The following is a 20616-nucleotide window of genomic DNA, read 5'->3' as shown; positions in this document are numbered from 1 at the left end:
GAAAATAATCGGCGTAACGGCATTGCGCAAGAGGGGTTTTCTTGCGCAAGAAGGGGCCGTGTAGACAGCTCCTTCTGGCGCAAGAGCCTCCTCTGCAAAAATGGCTGCTCATTAGGTATGCAAATGAGGCGCAGCAATAGTCTATGCTTAGCCTCATTTGCATATTTCTGCCGCAAGAAGCTGCCAGTGTAGCCATAGCCCTTGTGAATGAGAGAGCTATGGACTAATCTCTTCACCCGTCAGAGCCACCCTTGAGGTCTGGGAGGGCGGGGGAGGAATGACCCGGGGCTGTCGCTAAGATGCCCTGTCTTGAATTGCCATGGAAGGGTGCTGGAAATTGCGGTGTATTGAAAACTCCCACAGTTACAGGCTAGGGATGTTAACTTTAGATTAACTAATTGAATAGTTGATGGGATGTCCATTGACTATTGGATTAGTCTGTAAGGGCACCTCCGTCTGCCGGGCTCTTGCTACCGTTCAGAAGCGGAAGCTCTTCAGGGAGCGCAGGGAGTTTCTGCTGGCCCCACATTTCCTACAGGGCTTCTGCTTTGGAAATGTACAAGAGCCGCTGGGGCTCTTGTGTATTTCAAAAGCAGCATCGCAGCAGAAGGGGCACGAGTGGAAATTGCTTTCCCTCTGTGCCTCTACCTCCCCCGCCCCCGCCCCCGCGAACCTCCCCAGCACCGCTCCTGCTCCCCACTTGACAGAGGCAGCCAAGGGGGGGGAAGCGATTAGTCACATCACTAGTCGACTATCCGATAAGCCGACTAGTCGCTCACATCCCTATTACGGGCTGTCGCTTTCCATTGTTTTCCTGGTCCTGCGCGCAGGCGAGGGCACTCTGACGGGAGGGGTATGAGCTGGGCCCGGCAGCAGGCATCTGCAGCTGGCCAGCCTGGAGGGAGGGGAGGGCAGCGGTTTTCAAACCTTTTTTTCTCGTGACCCAGTTGACGAAAATGGTTGGCGCCGCGACCCAGCATCATGTGACGGGAGTGTGGGCTGAGGATGGAGCTTTGGGGTGTGGGAGGGGGCTCCAGCTTGGGGGTCAGGGCTGGGGAAGGAGGGGTTTGCCTTGAGTGGATCCCAGTCAGCAGTGTAGCAGGCGAAGGGTGGGGGGGGAGCTAAGGCGGCTTCCTGCCTCTGCTGGCACCGCAGACCAGGCTGTGCCCCAGAAGCACCAGCAGCCAGTGGGAATGCGGAGCTAGTGCTCGGGGCAGGGGTGGTGCGTGGAGCCCTGTGTGCTCTTCCTCGCCTCACCTTGGAGCCGGGCCTGCTGCCGGCTGCTTCTGGGGCGCAGCACAGCATGTGGTGCCAGGACAGGCAGGGAGCTGCCTTAGCCCCCCCCCCCCACTGCTCACCTGACCCCCCCTGCAGCCACTAGACCCAGGGCCCGACACACCATGGCCCAGCACTGGGGCACGACCCCTCGCTTGAAACCCACTGGCGTCGAGTCCTTCCATGGGCCCCCGCTCTGAATTCACAGAAAGAAGGTTGTGATACGGCGCCGCCTTTCAGCAGCAGCCTCCACTTTCTGCTCTAATTTCTTTCCATATGGTGTCAACGTCATGGAACTCTTCAAACTGGAAGGCGAACGCCGGCTCCTTTCCCAGCTACACCCAGAAACTAAAGTCGGTTTCACGCATGGTGTCGTGAAGGAGGAAGAATCTTCATCTTGCTACTTCCCTCTTGGGCCTTTCTCTGATCTGGTGAGATTCCCCAATAGGAGATTCAATTACCATTAGCAGTGCTAATTGCATTGAGAGCCCGCCATGCGTGTGATTGTGTATGAGACAGGAAAATACGGCCACAAAGAACTCAGTCTGCAAGCTTCCAGTTCATGGGAGGGATGTAAGAGTGTAGTCGATTAATCGATTAACTGATGAGCAAAAGCATATAGGTTAATGCTATAATAGACTACACACACTCTCCTGCCCTCCCCCGCCCCATACATTTTTTAGCAGGCTGGCCAGCAATCCGGCTCAGTTCTGGCTTGCAACAGGTCCGGGATCTACCCCTGCTGCATCTCTGCATTTAGGAGAGGGTAGGTAGGTAGCTCGGCCCAGTTCCGGCTCGTGCTGTGTCCTGTGAAGGGAGCTGGGTTTTAAACTGGCTCCCCTCATGGACCAGTTCTCGCCCGGCACCCTGCGCTGCTGCTTCTGTATCAGAGGCAGCCGTGCCGGGTAGCAGGAGGCTCCTCCAAAGTGGGGCCGGAGAGCACTGGCCGCCAGCCCTGCCCCCGGGGACTATAGACTAGTCGAGTAACCGATAAGAATTCATGCGGTTACTTGACTCTTCAATTAACGGCTATTTAACACCTCCAGTCTGCGGACAGCAAGCCACAGTCCAATGAGCCGGGTAGAGGAGCGGTGCCGCCCAACAAGGAAAACAAAGTGGTGAGGGCAAAAGCCACGACCGCCCCACATTCCCCCCTCAGCCCTGCTGGAATGGGTGGCCTATCGGGGCACAAAGGCTTCTGCCGCTCCCCTGGGGCTGCCCCACCCAGCATGAGCTCACTGCTCCAGCCCAGACCGGGGAGGCGATGGCAACGCTTCCCACTGCCACCTGGGGCCCGCCGGTCCATTTCCTTCTGCGCAGCGCATGAGAGCCCGAGCCCAGCCAGCAGGCAGGGAAGTGCTTGCAGCTGGTGGCACCATCTGGTGCGTGTCTGATCCCTGCCAAAGAACAGTCGGCCCCTTCCCCAACTGTTGGGAGGGAGGCTGGAGACTTGGAGAGCGACTCAGGGACGAGGGGGGGAAGGAAGGGCAGGAGCGCTGGCTCAAATCACTCAGCCCGGTGACAGAGGGCTGGGGACGGCAGTGTGCCCGGACAGGCCTGCCCCTGCCTCTCCCAGATGTCGTCCATTTTCTGGGCAACAACCGAGGGTTGTTCCTCGCTCCTCAGTGATCTGCTCTGTGAATGCAGCTGGGCCACGGCTGGTCCCTCTTAACCCCACACCACATGCCAATCGGCGAGGCGGGCAGGGGCGGGGGCCACTTTGCAGAGGGAGCAGCTCCACGCCAGCATGCTCCTTATGGGAGCATCCAGGGACCTGACAGAGGCCATGTGCCCTCGGGCTGCTGCGAGTTGCGCGTGGCGTGGGAGGGCCCACCTTGCTGGGACCTGGGCGCTGATGCTCACTCACAGGGTTAAGGAAATGTCTCTTACTCACCTTCTGGCTTCCTTGCCCTGAAGATGCTACGTCACTGGCAGCTGCTGGCAGAGCTGCCTCCCCTGACAGCACCAGACCTGATAGGCTGTGGCTGCCAAGGAGCCTACCCAGCTGTGCTGGAGACAAAGGTGAGGCAAGTTAACCCCTCCTCCGCCAGCTGCCATTTTATACGTGGTGCCAACGCTGCTGAACTCTGCAAGGGTTAGAAGCAGCTGGAGCCGGACACTCGTCTTGCCCCTCTTTTGTGTCTGCTTAAACCGGCAGTTGTGTGTGCAAAGGGACACTTGCGCGTGCAAGCCAGGCAGTGGCCTCTGTATTTGTGCAGTCACCCCCAAGACCACTTCTCTGAGCCAGGAACGGCCACACTAGCTCAGACCAAAGATCCCTCTTGCCCAGTGGTTCCCACAGTGTGGTCTGCGACTGTCTTGCAAGTGCGCTGCGGGCTTGGGGCTTGCCCCCGCCCCTGCAGCAGGGAGCCTGCACTGGTGCTCCAGGCCTGTGGCCCTCCCCTCCCCATAAGGGTTCAGGAAATGTCTGAATTGGAGCATATGACCTATGAGGAGAGGCTGAGGGATTTGGGTTTGTTTAGCCTGCAGAAGAGAAGAGTGAGGGGGGATTTGATAGCAGCCTTCAACTTCCTGAAGGGGGGTTCCAAAGAGGATGGAGAGAGGCTGTTCTCAGTGGTGACGGATGGTAGAACAAGGAGCAATGGTCTCAAGTTGTGGTGGGAGAGGTCCAGGTTGGATATCAGGAAAAACTATTTCCCTAGGAGGGTGGTGAAGCACTGGAATGGGTTACCTAGGGAAGTAGTGGAGTCTCCATCCCTAGAGGTGTTTAAGTCGCGGCTTGACAAAGCCCTGGCCGGGTTGATTTAGTTGGGATTGGTCCTGCCTAGAGCAGGGGGCTGGACTTGATGACCTTCTGAGATCTCTTCCAGTTCTATGATTCTATGATAAGGGGATGGGTTGATGAGATAATATGATCTTGGTAACTAAGGGTATGTTTACACTACCCCCCTAGTTCGAACTAGGGGGGGTAATGTAGTCATACGGAGTTGCAAATGAAGCCCGGGATTTGAATTTCCCAGGCTTCATTTGCATAAAGCCTAATTAGGAAGCCTAATCTGAACTAGCTAGTTCGTGCCGCGTGTAGCCGCGCGGCACGCAGTCCGAACTAGCCGGCATTTAAAAATGGCGCCGTCCGGCTTTATGCAAATGAAGCCTGGGAAATTCAAATCCCGGGCTTCATTTGCAACTCCATATGACTACATTACCCCCCCTAGTTCGAACTAGGGGGGTAGTGTAGACATACCCTAATTGACCATTCATTTTCAGTGGGAAATAGGTCAATGGAGGGATGATAGGAGTTACTATAGAGAATTTCTGGGTGTCTGGCTGGTGAGTCTTGCCCACATGCTCAGGGTTTAGCTGATCGCCATATTTGGGGTCGGGAAGGAATTTTCCTCCAGGGTAGATTGGCAGAGACCCTGGAGGTTTTTCGCCTTCCTCTGTAGCATTGGGCGCAGATCACAGCTGGAGGATTCTCTGCATCTTGGGACCTTCAAAGTATTTGAAGGCTTCAATATCTGAGATATAGGTGAGAGGATTATTCTAAGAGGGGTGGGTGAGATTCTGTGGCCTGCACTGTGCAGGGGGTCAGACTAGATGATCATAATGGTCCCTTCTGACCTTAAAGTCTATGAGTCTATAAGGGTTGGAGTGCCAGCACCAGCTTCCCACTGTAGAGGCAGGGAGGAGGGTGAGCGTCGTGGGCCAAGTCCAGCTCGTGGGGGAAGGAAGCGGTTCCATGTGCTGCCACCCTTCCTCCCCCCTGTGGGGGCGTGTCGGGGTTCCCCCGCCTCCTGCACCCCCGTAGTGGCACGAACAGACTCCACCAGCCAGTAGAATAGAGGGAGTTTATTGCTTCTCCAGGGTACAGTACAGCATAGATGTAGTCTGGTTACAGGGCAGGCCTAGGATGCCTCAGCCCCCCTTGAGATGGGGGAGACTGGGCCCCTAAATCCCAGCTTGCTTAGGTTGCTTCCTCCATGATACCAGCCAGAAACTAAGAACTCTCTTCCAGCCCTGCCCCCCAGCCAGCTGCTGGTCTCCGCCCTCCTCCCTTTGTCTCCCTCCCTGGGAGGCTGAGCCGGGGTGTCTGGGTTAATACACATTTGGGAGAGCCAGTGAGAATCTCCCATCACAGCACAGGGGGACCCTGGTCACAGAGCAGACAGCCCCCCCACTATGCCACACCCCCAACTTGGGGAATGACAGCACAGGGAACCACCTTCCTGGAGGCTTTCCACACTGCTCCCATTGGCTGGAATTGTGGCCAATGGGAGCAGCAGGAGGTGGTGTCTGGGAGCATTGGGAGGCATGGAGCTAGGTAAGCATGCCCCATCCCGCACCCATCCCCCTCCTGCACCCTCCCTCCTAGACCCCACACCCGCAACCCGCTCCTGCACCCAAACTCCAGGCCAGACCCCGCACTCTGAGCCCGCTCCCAGCCAGACCCCACACCTCCACCTGCACCCATTTTGTCATCATGGGTGGTTGGCTGGTGGTCCACGGAAAGATCTGTGTTGAGCAGGGTAGGCCGCAGGCCAAAAAGTTTGAGATCCACTGATCTAGCTCAGTGTTCTATCTTCTGACAGTGGCTAACGGCAGGTGCCCCAGAGGGAATGAACAGAACAGGAAATCATCAAGGGATCCCTTCAGTCTCCTGTTCCCAGCCACTGACAAACAGGCTGGGGACACCGTCCCTGACCATGACAGCCTGGCCCTGGCTTTCCAGTCACACACACAGATGGGGACCCGTTCAAGTGTAGGTCTCCATCTTCCTTTCCTATCTGTTGCCAGAACACCATCACTCACTGGTAGCGTGGGTGTGGTGCGGCAGGTCAGTCTTCCACAATGGATCCCAAGTGTTGGAACCTGTGATGAATCTGCCCCGCTTGGACACCTGGAGGCTCTTCTCTCTGCTCTGCGTCCCTGACTCCACACAGCCAAGAGGGAGAAGCCATGTAAATGTTGGTGTCTCGTCAGAAAGCAGGGAGGAGTAAACCACGGCTGTTCTGTGAATTTCTCTTAGAAAACCCCCACCGTCCGGTCCCTGAAAGTGATCTTGGGGGAGTGGCTGGAAGGTGTCTTGCCGGCTTGGGATGTTGTATCTGGAGTCCCATGTTAAGTAGTCTGTTCCACAATGTGAGTTGCATTTCTCCATGCTGGTGCTCTGTTTGTCAGAGGCTGGAGAGGGATGGCAGGAGACAAATCACTTGATCGTTGTCTTCAGTCCACCCTCTCCGGGGCACCTGGTGTTGGCCACTGTCGGCAGACAGGATACTGGGCTAGATGGACCTTTGGCCTGACCCAGTACAGCCGTTCTTATGTTCTTATGCTCCGACAGCATGGCGATGAGCATGAAAGAAATGCCTAGAGAGAGGTAAGACAGAGCTGGGACAAACACTGTGTGCTGCTCCTTTCGTCCTCAGTTAGCCTACCTGTGAATTCTACTGCTGGTGAAAGGAGGCAGCCCAAAGACTGAAATTCTGCAGTCACTTCTGGGAGAGACACAGTGCAAGCTAGGAGCTGCTCTCGTGTGCCCTGGAGAAGTGCCCCAGCTCAGAGTGGGAAGGGCTCGATGGAATTCAGTCCCCACGGACAACTTCCATTTTTGGCCTCCCCACTAGCACCTCCGAGAAGAGCCCCAGCGGGCATTAGTTGTGGGAGTGGCTTGTGTGATGTCACACAGGTGTCTGTACGAACGGCACGGAGATCCCCCTCTCCTGTTACATGGGAAACCAAACAGCCAGCCCGTGGGAAGAGCCTGGTGTCACTGACTGGGACTTGGTGAGCTTAGAGATAAGAGCATAGATAAGATATAGAGATAAGACTGTAAGGGAGAAGCAACTCATCTGAAGCACACTGAAAATAATGGAAAGGCTTCAGCTGACTTTAGTGGGAGTAGATTTGACCCTTAGAGCGCTGCACACAGATAACCCTCTCTCCTCCCTTCTGGCCAGACCAGACGGTGAGTCTACTGTCAAGCTAAAACTGCAGTTCCCTGCATGAATAGATGGTTGGCATCCCTGAGGTATACTTGAAATAAAATGAGACTGAAAGGAACTCACAAAGCTCAGCCCGTCCCACGTGTGCAGGCCAGGTCTACATTACAGACTTAAGTTGGTATAACCCTGTTGCTTAGGATGTAAAAACTCCCCACGCCTGAGCGATGTACTTATAGTAACCTAACCCCCGTGTAGACAGCGCTATGTCACTGCGGAAGCTTCTCCCATCAGCATAGCTACCACCTCTTGGGGAGCTGGGTTAATTATGCCAATGGGAGATGCTCTCTTGTCAGCATAGTAGTGTGTTCACTAACACCGTAGTGCCATGTGTGAAGACAAACCCTTAGGCTTTAAACTCCCATTGGCTTCAGGATCTGGGCTAGAGAGGTGTGAATTGTTCCATTCCTTAGGCCCTCCTCCATGCAAGAATTTCCTCTTTGCTCCACCTGGGGCCCCAGCACATTGGACGGAAACCTAAATTTTGTTTTGGTTTCAGTGTGTTCAGCTGGTCAGCCCGCCTTCTGCCATCTGTTCTTGTCTTCAGGCTCCTCAGTCCATCCCTCCTTAGGGACACACACCTGACAGAGGAGCTGCGTAGTGTCACTTTGAATAGTTTGGGGCCTTCTTTATCTTCCGTCGCATAAGCCAGCAGAACCTATCAAAGCAGCAGTATATATATTCAGCTAAGCCTTGCCTGTATATCTTTCTGCTATATATTTTAGAGAGTTTATGCATCTGTCTGTCTGCCTGTCTGTGAGTCTGTTTGTTCTAGAACTCCTCTTAAATGGGAAGAGCTAGAACCACCAAATTAGGTATGCAGCTAGCTTCCTCTTATCCTATTATCCTAACTTAAAGCAACGTCAGGGTCTAGTTGTGCCAGGACAACAGGATGTGCTTGCAAATAATTTTTTTTCTCATAAAATGGAAAAGGAGGGATCTTGTGGGAGGGTCAGTTTTACTGTAGAATGACCACAGGGGGTAGCAAGGAGCCAGAGAGGGGGTCCAGGACAGCTATGACTCTATCTGGCCAACAGAGGGCAGGGTGGAGAAAGAGACAGCTATCTACTATATATTTCAGAGGGTTTGTCTGTGTGTCTGTCTGTCCCCCAGCTGTGCCTGCTGCACCTGCAGCAGCCATGGAGAGGTGCTTCTCTCCTGGCCCCAACCTGCAGCAGTGAGAGGGGGCTGGGGTTGTCCTCTCTTCCCGGGGCAGTCTGCATGCTGAACCCCTCATCCCCAGCCTCACCCCAGAACAATGTTTTAAAGGAAGAAAAACAAAATGTATAGACTTCAGTTAGTCTATAAGGTGCCACAGGACTCCTCGCTGCTTTTGCAGATTCAGACTAACACGGCTACCCCTCTGAAAAATGTATTTGAGTTAAGGGTCTGAGCAACACCAGGTAAATCTTCTAGTAGTTAATAAATAATGGTTATTTGGATACAAGTCATCCATGTGGCAGGAGCAAGGCCGTAATGAAATGCATCCTTATCCCTCAAAGCCTCTCCCTTGCCCTAGAAAAGCCTCCAATTGCCCAATCTCACCCATGTTCCCTAATCCTGATTGGAGATGTTGGTTACAGGCAGTCCCCGGGTTACATGAATCCGACTTACATCGGATCCCTACTTACAAACGGGGTGAGGCAACCCCGCACTAGCTGCTTCCCCCCAGCAGACTAGGGAGACGCGAAGCTAGCGCCCCCCCCCCCCCCCCCCAGCAGACCAGGGAGACATGGAGTGGCTTTTCTCAGCAGACACCTCAGCTTGAGAATAAAGGACTGAGGGAAGTGAGGTGTGGGAGAATAAAACTGAGCTCTGGAGAAATGTTTGGCTAGAGTTTCCCCTACAATATGTACCAGTTCCGACTTACATACAAATTCAACTTAAGAACAAACCTACAGTCCCTATCTTGTACGTAACCCGGGGGACTGCCTGTATTTGTATTGGAGTGGTGCACGGACACCTCACTCACAGACCAGCCGCCTGTTGTACTAGGTGCTGTATTTGGGTGGACGTATTCCTGCCGCTTTAATCAGATGACATAATCTTTAATTCCTAGAGAGTCCAGGTCTGTGACTGTCTTGCAGGTGGGGATTTGGGGCTCACTCCCCCACCCCTGGTATGGCTTGGTGGACCTGGCCCGGCTGGTGGGAGCTGCACAAGCGCCCAGGGAAAGCTGGTGGGGAGGGGGAAGCCTCACCAACCCCCCTGCAAGTTGGGTGACTAGAACTCCCCCATTGGGGGGAGGGGGGAAGAGCCCAGACTGACCCCTCCCCCACACTTGGGGGGGCAGGGCCTTGAGTGAGCTCCTGGGCGCCTCCTGCAGGCAGCAACAAGCACCATGGGCTCCACCCACGCGGAGGAGTGCGGGAGGGGGCGGGGTGTCTCCTCACTCGCCCCTCTCTCCATGCAGATGAGGGGAGGGGGCGGGGCCGGCTTCGCGCGCGAGGCGTTCTGGTCCCTGCTGCGGCCCGTAGGCGACCTCTGACCCGGAAGGAGAGAGGGCGGAGCGCCCCTCAGCTGGGACATTTAAACGGCGCAGAGCGGCGCGGCGGGGGAGCGCGGCGGCCGGTGAGTGTCGGGGCCGGCGGGCGCTGCCCCCGCTCCCCGCGGGACCCCGGCCCGGCTCCAGGCCGCTGGCGGCGCGCGCCTCGTATCTCCCCCCCGGGGGGCCGAGGCGGAGTCTGCCGGCGAGTCCCCCCCCCCCCGGGCCGGCTCGCCTGGGAGCCTGGCGCCCTTAGCGCGGGCGGAGGCGGCCAGTTCCCGGCTCGCCGGGGGGGGGGTCAAGAGATGAGCTCGCCGGGTCCCCCCCCCCGGGGGCTGCGCCAGCCGCTCTCAGCCTTCCCGCGGGGCGTCTCCCAGCCCTGTCGCCGCCGAGCCACGTGCCGCCCAGCGAGGCGCGGACACGAAGCCGCGGGGTCCCGGCGGGCTGGTCTCACGCGTGCGGTGCGGGGCTGCCCGTTGTTAACCCGGGACCGATGCCAGCCCAGGCTCGCGTGTTCCGAACGCGATGCAGTCCCGCCGCGGGCCCCTCGTGCTGCGCACCCCGCTCCGTTCTTTTAAAACGACCCATGCAACCTTCACAGTGGCCTCTGGCTGAGAGGTGCATTCAGTTCGGAACGTCCTTCCCTGGCTGCTGGGGGAAGTGGAGGGATCTTCCCACCTGCCTGCTGCACAACGTTTCTTTCCCCTTCCCTTGTCTCCCTCCTGGCTGCTGGAACTGGGGAGAGCTTTCAAGTCCTCTGGTTCCCCCCTAACCACATCTCAAGCAGGGGCTGAGTCTTTTTTCCAGCTATGTATAGGCAAGGACAGGATAAAACTGCACTGGTGAGGGATTGTAACAGGTTGAGGAACATAGAAGTTTTTTTTCATTAATTCTTGCAAAGGAGACCTACCTTTTTGAGTGATAGAAATGTAGCCATGTTCGTCTGGTGTAGCCGAATCAAAAAACAGGACTATGTAGCACTTTAAAGACTAACAAGATGGTTTATTAGACCCGGTGTGGCCCATGAAAGCTCATCACCTAATAAACCATCTTGTTAGTCTTTAAAGTGCTACAGAGTTCTGTTCTTTGATTCAGCTACCTTTCTGAGGGCTTTTACAATAACTCTAGTGGTAAGCTAATCTTGCCATCAAATAGAAAAGACTACATATGCCAGGATATATGGAAAATTTTAGGAAGAGCTGCAAAACTAGTCTCTTATATTGACTTTGTATTGCTTTATGAAGACTATTTGCATACTTGCTCAGTTTCTTGATTAAGTCAAGTTGCAAAGTGTATACTACTCAAAGTACTAAAGAAAGCACACTGTGCTGAAACTTAGAACGTACCACAAACCTTAGTCTCTGTTGGGCATCCTTTGCCCAGTACTGTATATACCAGAGCAATACGTAAAGGAAAAAAGTATATGTACAAAGAAAAAACAAATGTGCCTATCCTCACTGTAACTACTACAGTGGGGAAGAGGATAGGCAACTGCAAGGGGAAAAAATCCAGTATGGAGGGGGGGAGCGAGAACACAATGGCTTTTCCAGTTGAAGCTATATGCTAAGAAAGTCCTGTTCTGCACAATATATACACAGAGCCCTACACTATGGAAAGTGGTGGGGAGAAAAGTTCATAAAGGCAATGCTCATGCTTTCATCTGTATGTTTGTTAGACTTCAGTGTCTGCTACATTTTGCATGAGTGGGCCCATCTAGACTGTCAATTCATACTTCAGCAAATGAGTAGCTCAGGTGGGGTTACATGTTTGTTTTGATTTGGAACAGTTAACTATCAGTTAGATTGTGAGGAATTTGAAGTGAGAGAGATGAAAAAAATAATTTTTAAAATGTTTTTTTGTTTTTGTTTTGTTTTGGATCTCTGCAATATGCAGCAAAAACACTGTGGAGATGCACCAGTGTTGGGTTCCATTACATCTTTTACTCCTTTGAACTTTGCCTTTTGACATTACACCAATAGTGATTTTATCCTGTCTCTACCTATAACTTTGCTGAGTACTTGCTTGGTGAAACATACTGTTTCACTTCTGCTGCTCAGAATTCACTTAATCCTTTTGCCATCAAAGCACAGGTAGTAATGCCCTTCTAGAGAAATTGGTCCTTTTGAAAACAATCTTATCTACTATGTACACCAGAAATTGATGAGCCGTTGCAAGATGGTCAGTTATTCTAATGAGTTCACTATATGCATATTGTACTGTGAACATACGTTTACTGTGTGGAAAGAGAAACTGGACAGCTTTAGAATCGGAAACAAAGCCCTCCTGTAGTGTGGCTTCAAAGATCTACCCCTTGTCAGTTACGGTGGAAAATAAGATACTATTTTTTTGCTTGCAGGAAACAAAGTGACAAGAGATTTGTCCTTGTTACTGAAACATCTAAACTGCATCAAAGGATGCAGTTATTTTTGGAAAGGCTGAGATGGACATGATAAAATTTTCTGATGCATCCAATTTGATACACCTGATATGTCCATCAGTTGCTGCCCTAATTTGCCAAGATTTGTCAGAGACAAGTAAAAGAGGATTAAAGGAATCATTCAGAATTAGAATGTAAGAATTTAGCCCAGGTCCCTATTTGGATGGATTATGGCTAGATATGGTCTGGCAGATTATAGCTTTATCACTTCTGGATTACTGATAGTAATTTAATGTTGTGTAGCTTCGGATATGATAATTCTACAGTAAAATCTGAACTGTTTATCACCATTGGATTTTTTTAAAACTCAGGAAATCCTAATTTAATTTACTTTTTCACATCTTTGCTAATGTAAGATCAATCCTTGATCCTTTGTTTTGAGAAAATAACCCTTTTCCCCCCTGTGTCTATTTACAATGCTAAAGTCTGGGCATATTACTGAAATATGGATCAGCTGGGATATGTGAAAGGTGCTTCTGTTCAAGTTGCCAAAGATGGATTAAACAAGTTTGCTCTCCCCCAGAAGAATGCTTACGCCAGGCTTGTGCAAAAGCACCACAGCGGTCGATTCCGATCCTATTTAAATCATGTTGCACAGAAGATACAGCTGGAAGAGAGTGGCCTCAATGACTCTAGTTCCGATGTAGAACCCTCTGTGAAGAGAGGCATGACGAGAGAAGCTCTGGCAAGAAATGGCTTGAATGCACCTAGCTATTCACCAATCAAGACAGCCCAGTTGGAGCAGCTTGTGCTTGTAGGATCTGAGAAACTGAATGAAGATAAAACCCAAGGCTTTGCTAACAGATGGCCTCATAAAAGCGATCCCAGCATTGACCGAGATGGAGACCTTGAGCGAGAGGAAGATTACCAGGTAAAACAGCCTGGAGCTGAAGCGGACTTGTTAAAAGTGAGTGATGCCTTGGGTGGGAGAGGAATATCGAACAGTCTGAGGCCAGGCATTTCTCTGCTGAAATCTTCTGGGTCTGAAGAAAAGGATGAAGAGGTGGTATGGAAGAACAAACATAAGAAAAGGAACCCGTGTCCTGCCAACCTGGACAAAGCGGATGAGCACTTGACTGCTGAGCAGTTTAGTATGGATTTGCCTTCAGCCAATGCCAGGAAAACCAGTCATTTGTCCACTGGTCAAATTCAAGGTGAGCTGTTCACTGGTTTTAGCCTTCTAAAAAGCTGTATGAATAGTGCATTTGTTAATGCAAAATTCAGAGGCATTGAAAACAACAATATTTGTTAATGTCATGTGACTTTCAATTACAGAAGGCCCTGACTTGAGACCACCCGAGTTCTGACCCCCCGCACTTACAACTATTTTTGTAAGTGCGGAAAGGGCCCACCCCCCCATCCCACTTATGTCCTTGGCCTAAGGATGTTAAAATGCAGTTAAGTGACTAGTACGTGTCAAAGGAGGAATGCGGAACTCCCTATACAGCCCAGGGCCAGCAGGAAGTCCTGCTGACTCCCGGTTGCAGGCCGGTGCCTTCTTTGAAATGCACAAGGAGTCTTTGAAATGCACTCTCATCATAGCAAAGCCATGGAGCCTGGGATCCGGGGTCAGCTGGGGAATCCCCAGCTTATCCTGGGCTCCCCGCAGCATTTCCCCGGAACCCGGGGTCAGCAAATGCTTATCAGATAGTCGACTAGTCTTTAACAAACTTACATCCACCCGCATTTATGATGGTGCACAGCGCCTATTGTAAATGAGGGTTCGAGTTACGATGCTCCCAACTTGCGACGCTTCCCCTGGAACCAGTCACATTGCAAGTTGGGGGCTTTCTGTACTGAGCTTGTCTTGCTCCCATTGAAGTTGCTTGTTGTTTTGACAATGCCAACAAAGGGAGTACAGTTGGGCCAATATGGGGACTGTATCTCTTCAACTACCACATATGGAAAGTAGGGCAAGAAAATAAATCAGCCTCTGTTAGGTGAAATAAAAAATACCTCTTGACCACTAGCTCACTGTCAGGCATTTTTGATTTCCCCTCTTGGTGTAGATGGGTTTGATTTTTTTCTATTGTGTAGTATTTACGGTGAAACATTTGGCTAGTCTGTGCCAAAGGGCACTCTGTTGCAGGTGATGATATATGTCACTACATTAAGTTTACTGCAATAAACAGAGAAGAGAGATCAACTTTTCAGTGTGCTAAGTGGGAGTAGTGCTTATCACAGCCACAGAGTAGGAATCTAATAATGTATAACATTTCCAAAACTTGCAAAACTGTACCTCATCACTGAACCAGGGCAAAGAATATCAGTTTACACTGATTCCCATAATTGAGAGGCAGGGCCCACAGATCCGGTGCCTGGGATAATTATCTTCATGAGATTTTCGAAGTTGACTCATGTGATTATGCAAACTGTGTTTAACAGGTCCAGTTCTCTAACAGATACTTAAATTAAATGCACCTTTGCTTTTATGCAATATTTTGGCATGAGGTACACAAAACACTTTTGTGTTTTTTGCACCAGTCTGCTCAAACAGTCCACTTTTCTATTGTGTTCTTTGATATGGGCTGGCAGCTTTTGAAAAAACTTGGACGTTTACTTCAGGAGCTTCATGTTGTTGTTATGAAACAGTCTATGCACCAAGCAGATGTTAAATAGCTTTCGTTGTATTGACACCATATAGACTTAATGCTTCTGTTCTGCATGAAACTTATGTTTCAGGTGACCAGATGTCCCATTTTTAAAGGGACAGTCCCATGTTTAAGTTCTCCTGCAGATGTCCTGGCTTTTTCTTAAAAGAAGGCAAATTATCCCATATTTTTGTCTCCCCCCTCATCAGTACTGGGTTGGTCCTACCGTGGCCAGATCCCTGCTTGCCAGCCACTTGCCCATCCATGGTGGGTGGGGGAGGGACCAATGGCTGACAATAGGAGTAGCTGTGCAAGGCTTCTGGCAGGACTAAGATGTAGCATGCGGGGCCCGCAGCTCCCCCTGCCAATCCGTCAGTGCAGCCCCCCGCTGCATGCCAGCTCTTGGCCAGCAGGACCCAGTCTCCTGTCTTGTCTCTGAGCAGCATTGGCTCTGTGCTGCAAGCTGCAGTGATGAGTGAGTGTAGACAGGTGCCAGGTTGCGGCCGGCTGCATGTCATTTCTGCTGTTCACCCATCAGCCCTTCGAGTGCTCCCTCTTTTACTGTCCTCTCCCTGCTTTGCTCCTTTGAACTCTGCTGCTTCTCCATATCCCCCCCACCGGGGTGCATCCCACTTCCAGCACTGGGTGGAGAATCAGCCCCTGGTCAGAATGTTTGGCTCACCAACAGGTTGCTTCTTCCCCTCACTGTCTCTGGCAAAGCACCACACACAGCTGCTATGGGGAAGGCCTCTCCACCATCAGCTAGGCTCTGGTGTTCTGCTAGGAAAGCGATTTCCAGTCTGTTCATGTCCTGAACCTGCAGGCTCCACAGCCGCCTCCTTTTCATTCGCCTGCCTGTCCTGCCCCCTGTAAATGGGGCTGCTCTGCCGCCTAAGCACTCTTCTTTGCTAAGCCTCCTTTCTGGCCAGGGTAGCCAGTTTACCTGGGCCTTGGTGCACAAAGTATCCTTAAGGTTTAACCCGTTCCTGCTTGCACTGTCGCCAGGGAACTGGAGGTTGCTGGGTTATGTTGGTGGCCAGCAGCCCGGTGGCGGTAGCTGCTTTTTACACACTGTGGTCTGGCAAGGACAAGCTGCTTCCACCACTGGGGAGCGCGGAAAGATAAGGGATAAACTGTGCGAAGACACCAGCCTGGTCATCCCCTCCCCCCCCCCCACTTGCATCTGGAAGCAGCTCTTGTCCCTTCCCTCTCGCACAGAGTGACCCTGGCAGAAATCTGTGGTGGCGGGAGGGAGAATGTTACCCTGTGACCCCCTGCCCCTCCCCACATGTTGCCCAAGGAAGATGTGGTGCCAGGTACCAGGAGAGGCTAGTCTGTCCCCTGGCAGGGAGAATCAGGACTGTTGGTTCCAGTCCAGTTCCAGTTGGAGTGTGTGTTTATGACCTCTCCCTGCGTGTGTATGGGGAATATGGGGAGTGTGTGTCATCCCTCCCCATGTGAACCCTGAAGCCTTAACAAGAAGGTAAAAAGAACTCATCTGCACAGTATTTCTTTTTAACAGGGGATCAGTCAACTTGGCATTAATTTAAATGTCAGTTCTGACTGACTACCGTTGAACTTGCTTGAAAGCGAGTCGTTTAATCCCGTATTCAGAGTAGGGAAACACGGTCACCCTGCTTACTTTGGAGATCCTTGAATGGCTTGCATTGTCAAGATGTATATTGTATGCTAGAGGTTCATTAGTAAGCATTCTAAGATGTTCAGTTCTGCTACGCTGCAAGATATCTGATCCTTCCGTCTATGTAAAGGAGAAGTGTGAAACTTCCCAGACACATTGCTTGCTTTTTTGCTGCAAAACAAAGATTTTAAAACAATTTATTGTAAACATTTTCAGACTGATTACAATCCTTATTGCTCCCTTGCAAAGCTAGCAGCACATGATGTAGCCAAAATGTAAAGATCCCGTGTGCTGCTTATAAGCACAACAATGAAGGCACCTCTGTCTTTGAACTCCAGTGACCTGGGAAGAGCTCCTCATGTACATTCACCTCTGTCCCACATGTCGTACTGGTTATATTGTGATCTGACTTCTGCTTCACTCCGACCTAGGCTCCCATTAAAAAGATGAAAAACTCTTTCTAGAACAAGCCTCTCCTACCTAGCTAGGCTTAAGCGTGTTCCGATTGAAGAGCTGCCTGGATAAGCCAAGTTTCAATAAGCATCTGCCCTTCAGTATTCCCCATCCCACCCAAAGCCAGACTTAGCCTCTTTGAGGCTCTGTTGGAGCAACAGGATTGTCTCTTGGGCGGAGATAAACAAAAAGACTCGTCTTTGAATTTGGCACTGAGTCCTAGTGTAACAGGCTTTGCTGAGAAACTATACAGAAATCTATCCTATAATGTATAACCAGAATAAATGTTTCTCATAGTTTTTGCTGTTTTTTCTGCTTCCCAAAGGAGCACTGTTATAATGAAAAACAACTAATGAAGGGATGCTTTTAAAATACAGGCAGTCCCCGACTTACGCGGATCCGACTTATGTCGGATCCGCAGTTACGAACGGGGCTGCCCCGGAGTACACGGACTGCGGGACCTCGCGGTCCTGCCGCCCGTGTACTCCGGGGCTTTCTCTGCGTCTCCCTGGTCTGCAGACCAGGAAGATGCGGAGCAAAGCCGCGGCGGGGCTCGGGCAGCGGGGCAGCTCAGGCGCGCCTGGGCTGCTCCGCTGCCGGCTTCCCCGCGGCTTTGCAAAGCCGCGGGGGGGGGGGGGGGGCTCGGGCAGCCCCCCCCGCAGCAGACTAGGCTTTTCTCAGGACGCCTGTGGCAGAGCAGCTGGGGCGCTGCCGGTTGGCCCCGCAGCGCAGCTCTGGGCGCTACTGGGCCAACCCAGCAGCACCCCAGCTGCTCTGGTCCTGATTCAGCCGCTGCTGGTCAGTTTCAGCAGCGGCTGAATCAGGACGCCTGGGGCAGAGCAGATGGGGTGCTGCTGGGTTCCGCTACTGGAGCAACCCAGCAGCACCCCAGCTGCTCTGCCCCAGGCGTCCTGATTTAGCCGCTGCTGAAACTGACCAGCGCTGACTACAGGAAGGCCGAGGCAGAGTTGCTCTGCCCCGGGCTTCCTGGAATCAGCTGCTGATCAGTTTCAGCAGCAGCTGACTTGGGGACGCTTGGGGTTCTTAAGTTGATTCTGTATGTAAGTCAGAACTGGCGGTCAGTTTCAGCAGCGGCTGAATCTGGACGCCAGTTCCGACTTGCATACAGATTCAACTTAAGAACCAACCTACAGTCCCTATCTTGTACGTAACGGGGACTGCCTGTAACATAGAATACTACAACTGGATGCAACCTCGAGAGGTCATCAAGTCCAGTCCCTTGCCCTCACGGCAGGACCAAGTGCCATCTAGATCATCCCTGACAGGTGTGTCTAACCTGCTTGTAAATATCTCCAATAATGGAGATTCTACAACCTTCCTAGGCAACTTATTCCAGTGCTTAACCACTCTCATGGGAAGTTTTTCCTATTGTCGAAACTAAACCTTCCTTGTTGCAATTTAAGCCCATTGTTTCTTGTTCTATTATCAGATGCTAAGGAGAATAATTTTTCTCTCTCCTACTTGTGATACCCTTGTAGGTACTTGAAAGCTGCTATCATGTCCTTCTGTCTTCTCTTTTCCAAACTAAAAAAAAAATCCTTTTAGTCTTCTGACATCTTAGGGCTTGTCTGCATGGTATCTTCCATCACACTCATGGGATGTAAATTCTAATGTGCGCTAGTTTACTGTCCATTAACTGGCCTGTGGTGATCTTGCTGGTGTGCACTAGAAGTTTACTACTGCATGATGTCATTTCATTTCCAAGATTTTAAATGTGCACCAGCAGCGTCCGTGTGGGCTGGTTAGAGTACCCCATGTTAGACCTGGCACCCCTCTAATATGAATTAACCTACTACATAGATAAGACCTTAAACTTTTCATTCTTTAGATTTCAAAACATTTAATTTTCAAGTTACGTAATTTATTTTTCACAGGTTGCTGCACTTGCATAATGAAGCTACATCAATCTGTGCATCATCAGTTTCCTTTTGTTGTTTTTTATGAGCTAGTGTAAATGCTGTGTCTGGGATTCTGGGCTGCAGGAGAATATAACATTACTCCTAACTCGATTCCCCTCCAATCAGCCAAGCAAACCCTGGTTTACGTGGAGACTAAAGAAATCTCTAGCTATGTGGAATCCCACTCTTTCTCCTTAACCCCAACAGCCACTGCAGACTCCGAGACAAGGTGTAGTGGGGGCTGACTCTGTGCTACCAGAAGGGGCGGCCTTGGGCATTCAGCCCTTAGTGACACCCAGACTTCAGCATTCTCTCCCCTTTCTCCCAGCCTCCAGGCCTTAGAGCAGAGCTCCGGCAGTAATTCAAAAGGGCCCTGGGCTCCGGCCACTGCCACTTCTACAGTAGCCACAGCGGCGACCAAGAACTCTGGGCTTCTTTGAATCTCCAGGCCCCAGGGCAATTTCCCCCCTTTGCCTTCTCATCGGTGGGCCTGTCTTTATTTGTCTCACATATTCGAAAAAGTAACACAGATAATAACCCAGCATTGCAGATCTCAGTAAAGGCGTGGGATTGTGTGCAAGAGGATCAGAGTTCAGTGGGGAACATTATGGAATCTCAACCAGTTTAAATCCAGTACGTGGCTTTATTCTTCATGGTGCTGCCTTCACAGATCAGTGCAGTGAGTTCCCATGCCTTACTATATAGGGTGGAACCCATTTCAAAGCAGGGAGGCATTAGGGAAGGGTGAACATATCACTCTTCCAACATTTGCAAAACCTCTGTTGTTCTGCTGAGTGCGGTTCTCTGGCTTCAGCAGCCTCCTCTCACTGTTCAAAGAGGCTTTATGCAGTGTTGCTGTGGCTGTGTTGGTTCCAGTGTGTTACACAAGTGGGGGTAAAGTAATATATTTTATTGGATCAGTGCGTATTGGTGAGAGAGACAAGTTTTTTGGGCCCAGACCCGAAGAAGAGTTCTGTGTAAGCTCGAAAGCTTGTCTGTCACCAGCAAAAGTTGGTCCAATAAAATATGTTGTCTCACACACCTTATTTCCTTAATATCCTAGGGTGAACAGGGCTGCAACAACAAAACCATGGCTACTTCTCTGCGGCTCCCTGGGGGAGACGGTAGGGTGGTGGCGGGAAGCAATGGTGATTGGGGGACAGGGACCTCTGCCGCCAGCACTCCCTGGACAGATTGTGAAAATTCTCTGTCCACAGATGTTCTGCCAGCCATGACTTTGGGTACGTCTAGACTACCGCGTTTTGTCGACGGAAGTTTTGTCGACAGATACTGTCGACAAAACTTCCGTCGACAAAGAGTGTCCAGACACATTGAGTTCTGTCGACAAAGCAAGCTGCTTTGTCGACAGAACTCCGTAGTCTGGACGCAATGTTACAGGCAATAACACCTTCTGACGACAGAGTTCTGTCGACAGAAGGTGTTATGCCTCGTAAAATGAGGTATACCAGCGTCGACAAAACTGCTGAGTTCTGTCGACGTTATGTCGACAGAACTCAGCGGTAGTGTAGACGCTGGTATAGTTTTGTCGACAAAAGTCCACTTTTGTCGACAAAACTAGGTAGTCTAGACACACCCTTTGAGCCCCCCGTTTATGATCCTTGGGGAAGGACCTTGCAGAGGCTGTCTGAAAGTGCACAATATCCACTATATTATCCTTGTCCCCACGTTTGTTGTTCCCTTCAAAGAATAGGAATCCTCCCTCATATCCTCTGCAGTGAAGACCAGTGCAAAGAATTAATTTACCTTCTCCGCAATGGCGTTGTCTTCCTTAAGTGCTACTTAAGCACCTTCATGGTCCAGTGGCCCCATTGATTGTTGACAGGCTTCCTACTCTTG

At 51.4% G+C, this 20616-nt stretch overlaps 1 protein-coding gene across 2 annotated transcripts in view; it reads left to right on the top strand.

Annotated features, from left to right (window-relative positions):
* The first annotated feature begins 9691 nt into the window (after positions 1-9691).
* DIS3L2 (DIS3 like 3'-5' exoribonuclease 2) overlaps positions 9692-20616 on the top strand; it is a 260081-nt gene continuing 249156 nt past the window's right edge. The window contains exons 1-2 of one of the 2 annotated variants that reach the window (XM_075938149.1): positions 9702-9806; positions 12583-13311. In XM_075938149.1, the coding sequence (XP_075794264.1) occupies positions 12603-13311 (709 nt within the window). In that variant the 5' untranslated portion in view covers positions 9702-9806; positions 12583-12602. Of the gene's footprint in view, positions 9807-12582; positions 13312-20616 lie in introns of both variants that reach the window. The other variant, XM_075938150.1, reaches the window with a different exon arrangement.

Source organism: Pelodiscus sinensis, chromosome 10 (assembly GCF_049634645.1).
Source record: "Pelodiscus sinensis isolate JC-2024 chromosome 10, ASM4963464v1, whole genome shotgun sequence".
NCBI classification, from domain to species: Eukaryota; Metazoa; Chordata; order Testudines; family Trionychidae; genus Pelodiscus; species Pelodiscus sinensis.
Note: the sequence above shows the minus strand (reverse complement) of the source record. Positions and strands in the feature narration are given on the sequence as shown.